Source organism: Vanellus vanellus, assembly GCF_965231255.1.
Source record: "Vanellus vanellus genome assembly, chromosome: Z".
Classification (NCBI taxonomy): Eukaryota; Metazoa; Chordata; class Aves; order Charadriiformes; family Charadriidae; genus Vanellus; species Vanellus vanellus.
Genome location: NC_138908.1, coordinates 33,456,678 through 33,462,677, shown reverse-complemented (window position 1 = coordinate 33,462,677; position 6,000 = coordinate 33,456,678). Strand labels below are relative to the sequence as shown.

General features: G+C 38.7%; 1 protein-coding gene across 1 annotated transcript in view; it reads left to right on the top strand.

Annotated features, from left to right (window-relative positions):
* Positions 1-337: 337 nt before the first annotated feature.
* SLC44A1 (solute carrier family 44 member 1) overlaps positions 338-6,000 on the top strand; it is a gene marked incomplete at both ends in the record, with an annotated part of 59,261 nt that continues 53,598 nt past the window's right edge. The window contains 2 exons of the mRNA XM_082498101.1: positions 338-340; positions 2,778-2,920. Of these exons, the coding sequence (XP_082354227.1) occupies positions 338-340; positions 2,778-2,920 (146 nt within the window). The remainder of the gene's footprint in view (positions 341-2,777; positions 2,921-6,000) is intronic.

Sequence of the window (6,000 nt, the reverse complement as noted above, 5' to 3'; positions counted from 1 at the left end):
TCCCATTTTGTGGATAAATGTAAATTCCTAGACAAAAAGTTGATCTAGCTTCCAGTGGAGGCACATCTTTTGAAATGTCTTTCATGAGCTCTTTAAGTTTTTTGGCCAAGTTCCTTCAGCTGTATCAGAGTTTAAAGATCATTCTTGCTGTATGTTAGTGCCCTGGAGAATGATTTTCTCCCTTTTTCTGTTATGAGCAGAAGGCAATTAAATAATTTTTGTTAACTTCATCTCTCTCTTCTCACACAAGAGCTCCAAGCGAGAGTGGAAGCCTCTGGAGGACCACAGCTGCACAGATGTACCATGGCTGCTCTTATTCATCCTCTTCTGTGTAGGAATGGTGAGTAAAACTCAAAGGATTCTGTGAATGTTATATTGTTGAAGAGTTTTCATTTGTTAGAAGTTTTACAACTCTTAATTCACTTAGTCACTGACTACCCAGGGTATACTGGCATGGGTCTGTCAGCTGTGGAACAGAAATGGGTAGTAAGTACACATCAAAGGTCTTTGGTAGGGATCCATAATTTATTGTTTGTGCCAGTTCTTGCTCCAGCTTCTCTCCCCCTGAAACTCCAGTTTCATTTGCCTGTGGTTTTCATCATGGTGAGGTATCACTAGGATCATGTTCCTTATGGGACTGTGGATGTCCCAGAAATTATAGCTTTGAGTCTGGTAAACAGTTCTGTGCATCTCAGCAAACTTTTTGCTGAGAAACAAAGATTCTGAATATCAAACAGTTGACTGTTTTCTTCTTGGATGCTTAGTAGAAGCACCTACTATTAACAATAATGGTAAGATCTTTCTTTCCAAGTTACACCAGCTTTGTCCTGTGTGATGAAACCGTTGCTTTGCTCAAGGCAACCTCACAACCCTGTGCACTTTATATTAGAAAACAAACAAACCTCCAAGAGCTGCAGATTAGTGAAAACTAGAAATACACTTCTTTTCATCCTGTGTTGTTTTGCGGACTTATGTATGATGTTCTTCCTAAACAGAGAATGTCTGTCACTGTCTTGTACTGCTGTGTTGCAAGCAGTAGCCCTTAGGAGTTTGGGAGTTCTGTGCTGTCACCTTTCTTTTCTACTGTCCCTTGGTCTCTGATCTTTGGAATTATTCCATTGAAAAATTTGTTTTTCTTTCCCCAAAGTGTTTGTCACTGGCTGCACTTTAAATGCAGAGATGATTTTTTTTTTCTTTAAATCATATCAATTATATTCTCACTGAAACATGTGATTATCTTAAAAAGCACAGTACTTCCTGAATCAAGCAGGTCTTTTATGTGGTTATTTTTTCCTGCCTTTGTTGATGTTCCCTCAGTCTATACCTACCTATTCCCTCAGTTATAAATTAGTCTGCTGTGGGCTAGTGTCCCAGATTTTTCTATCTAAGCAATGTAATATACAGACCAATTATCCTTTGGGGTCAAATACTCTGTTAGTTACTGTTCTAGGGGGCTTCTCTTGGAAGTACTATGATGGGTCAGGAGGGTATTCCCGCACTGTTGTAAATTAGATTAGATGGGGGAGGAATTGCATGATTTCCTTAACCCAGTGTGCAGGGGAAAAATTATTGAACCAGTCAAGACCCTGAGTACTATTGTATGTCAAATGCATGCTAGTGTGTCCTTTACAGAATAGTAAGGGATCTGAGAAATTTGGAGTACTGGAAATCGGCTTTAATTATTAGTTGTGATTGCCTTTTGCTCACTTTGCCCTTGTTTTTCACTTTGAGCATTAAACCTATAAGTGCATTAGTGCATCAGGCAGAAGAAGATAATGACCAACTTCCAGTCTGGAATTTCTGTATAGCGATAGCCTGTCCGTCAGAGAAGGTCATTCTCCTGTATCTTCAGACCTTTGAAACCACACACATTTTAACTGTTCCATGCTGACTTCATTACCTGTTATCATCTCATCTGCTCCTGTTGCTGCCATCTGTTACTCCACGCATTTGTCTCAGCTCTTTACTCTGCTTCCCCTTCTCAAATCTTAGCTTGTCTCATCTGCAACAACGGTTCATTGATGGTAGCAGAGCAAGCCCATGGTTCACTTCTCCCTGTCAGTGGTCTTGCTAGAAAGCTAATGATTCCTTTGCGCCAGTCTCCCGTTCATATCATCACTGCCTTGATCTTGGCTTTGCTACTGAAATATCTCTGAAAGTTCTCAACAAGACCTGCCTGACGTTGGATATTACTCTGAGCCATTTTATGTTCTCTTGCTCTGTATCTGTTTCTTTCTTGCATTTGAACCTAGCATCTGGAACCATAGCGGCCTTGATCTGGTCTCTTGCTTTAGAGGATTTCCTTAGAAGGAACTTAGGAGAGATAGGTCTTTTCATTCTAGCTCATCTTTGAAAGCACATAATTTGAAGGAAGAAAATAAATCTTAAAGCAAGAAAACCTGGACTGTCTGGAATCTTCTAAGATGCATACTAACCACTGACAACTCCAGCTCTGCTTGTAGCTCTCCTTCACTGCCTGTCCTTGGCCTCCCTTTGGCTTCACGCTTGACTTGCTGACAATAAGACTCTCAAAAAAGTTACCTACAAGATTCTTAACATTGCTTGTGTAATATGCAGTGTTAGACATCTGAAACCTCTTTTTGTCATGCATTTAATTTTATAATTGCACAGTGGTTCTCTGTGAAGGGTCCTTGTCTTTTCTTCTTCAGTCTGAAAGAATTTTTTAAAAACTCTGCTTAGAAACAAATGAATTAAACTGACTTTTCCATGTTATCAAACAGAGTATTACTAAACTGCGGGGTGTTTTTCTCCTCTAGGGTTTTATCTGTGGCTTTTCAATAGCTACAGGAGCAGCTGCAAGACTGCTTTCAGGATATGACAGTTATGGAAATATTTGTGGACAGAAAAATGTCAAGGTGGAGGGAATAATCAACAGTGGTCTGGACCTCACACACAAGAAGTGAGTATGTGATTCAAATGCTTCATTCTGTAAACCAGGAAAGGCATAACCTTTTGTCCTCTGAGAGTGGTTTTCAATAAAATGGGAAAAGGGATATGCTAACTCGTTCCTACTTGTCCTTCTCCACTCTTCTCACCTATAGAACAACAGTCTTTTGTAACAACCAGTAACAGTACTTGAAGAGTGCATGTTGATGGATGTGCAATATGAGTACAGCTAAGGCATTGAGGAATTTCCCTTTCTTAGCATCCACTTCATGTAGGAGATTGTATCATGCCACTGAAGAATCTTGTTTGTTAGAGTTTTAGGTGTGACAAGCATTCTCAGATTTGGGAGCAGGCCTATGTAGAAATGATTTGCTTTTGATGTTGTATGCTCAGTTTCTGCCACTGAGTTTAGGTGGAGGTAGGATATACCTGACACAATTAAATAGGACTTTAAAATGTAAACCGTAAGCAGAATATATATAAGTAGCTTGTGGAGAAAATGCACAAAACTTTTAAGCAGCACACTGCTCTTACTAAGCAGTGTCGTGTGAAAACACATACTTACAGTTCAGAACCAGCCCAGGTATTTCCTATCATGCAGAGAAAACAATCATACTGCAGTAGTAGTACTGGAGCTCAATGATAATTCTGGACTGAAGGATCGAAAACCTGTGAGCATCTGTTGAGATCTGTCTGCCAGTCAGTGCTCAAAGTGCATCTGTACAACTTGGATCACTTTACAGAGTAAATTACTTAGTCTAACCTTAGAACAGTGATATTAATTTACAAAAAAGATGTTCCTTTCACTGTTGGTTACTTCAAAGGACTGAAAATTCTTTAATTTCTGAGTACGATAACCTTTTACCTCACAGGTTACTTTCAGACTAACAGAAAATCAATAATTTGCATGAATTGTTTCAGAAGGATGTTTTCCTAAGATCTGCTTATTTTGAGTTGCTGTAGGAAAGATTTCTAAATATCTGACTTAAGTTTTTAATGTAGCTAGGTAATTGGTCTGTTATCAGAAGAATTTGACTTAAATGAAATAGCCTGTCTCTTCTGTCAAAAGAATCTTTTCTTAATCTAATCACAGCTTCCTGGAGAGTTGAAGGACTTCAAACTTATGCAGGATAATTTTCCTAGTTTTTTATATAAATATTTTAGCGCTTCCTAAAATCATGTGTTTTCAATATAAAATTGTCATTCTAGTGTTATGAGAGAAAATACACTATCTGAAATCATGGTTTTATAGTTGCTCACCTCTAGAAAGAAATGATGTCTCTGTTTGTGTGAAAACAGAGAAACCCAGACACCTTATTGAAATGTTACAATTAACAGTGTAATAGTCTCCTATGTGTGACAGAAATTGGGCCATCATGAGGAGAAACATCTACCACTGCTAAGTGATTTCCTTTCATAAAGGCAAGATAGAAAGACAGCAAATAAAAATAGAGACTGTTCTTAACACAGTGGATAGACAGAGCCCATTGCACATCAGAGTCTTAATAAGGTTCAAAAGGATTATGTTTTTCAAATAAAGGTGTTGTGGCTTGAGGCATGACCTAAGCAAATGAATGGATGAACTTATATGGGATATCATCGTCTCTGTTTGGTTGAGACAGAGGGAGAAACTTCTACCAAGGCAGATCATCCTATAACTGTTCACAGTGAAGTACAGTTGAGAGTACCCAGCTTTGGAATAGGCCAGTTCTTGTATAACTGAGTGATCCTTCCCACTCTCACACCTTATGGCTTTTTAAACTTGTTTGGAAGTTTTTAAGAAGAAACTATCTGCTTTGCATATGCCTCTTGCAGATGGAGTTCCTGCAGTGTCTGAGGTGCAGTTCATAGGAGTATTTTGTGCTATTTTATAGGAGTACTTTTCCGACAGACTGTAAAAAATAAACTCTTCTTACTGCCTATACATTTCAGTTTGTGTAGCAAAAGAAAGGGCTTTAAGCTCTACAAATGTGGTTCTGGAAACATGAAGTTATTCTCATTTCATTCTGCTTGCGGGGTAATTCTGTCTTCATTTCCCAGTCCAAGGCAGAAAAGCTAAATCATCTGTAAAAATAATATTTTCTTCCTCTTAAATGACAGCAACCCATAGGCACTGTAATGAGGAAGTGAAATGGATGTGTTCTGTGTGGGTATGGAAATTGTGAGTGGTAAAGGTGAGGAGCAGAGGTATGATTTGATCCGTGTGCATCAGTTATGCTGAAACCAGTGAGGTGTGATGTTGGGAAGGAGGATTTTACAGCCTGGTCTCATCAACAAAGAGTGAATCAAGCGTCTTTTTATTTCTGCAAATAAAACACAGTACAGCTTTAATAGGCTGTGCTTTATGGTCAGACATGAGATTATAGCCTAGTCTTGGCAGTGAACTCTTGCTAAATATCTGCTTCAAATAAAGTCCTTGCTTTTCAAGTTTTGGGAGTTGTAAGTAGGTTAAAAAATATCCTTTTATTTGCAAATAAATGATGACCATGGCAGCCAGTACAAGTCCCTGAAATGCTAGTTCAGTCTGGGCTTTTTTTTGTTCTGTGTGTTGTTTTTTTGGTTGTCTTTTTTTTTTTTAATCACCAATACATTGCTGCTTGGACAGACTTCATTTCATGCTATTTACTCAAGTATAAGAAGGTGCGTATGTGCTGCTATAGGGAAGAGTTAGGGTGGCATTCCGCCTTAATAAATGCCTTTGAGGAAAAAGCTGGGGGTTTAGGTTGGGGGAAAACCCAGGGAGAGTTCGCAGCATGATTGCAAAGAATTTGGTTGAGTGAAACTGTATATGCCGACGCATAACTAGTTTAGAATGCATGTGATCACTTAATTCATTTCTCCATTATTGTGATAAGATTCTTGTAGATCACAGCAAATGGTTGTTCTGTGAAGTACCCATTTGCCTATAAAGAGGTACATTGAGGACTGACAGAAAATCAATGCCAATGGCACATGTAAGACTGTACAAAATACTTGGAGGTAAGATAGGCTTGTTCGAATACTTTGCCACCATGCTTCCAAAATCAAGGTGTAGTGTATGAAATGATGATGCTTGGTCTTGCGGGTTTTGCAAGGGAAGAGGAGACTGCTGTG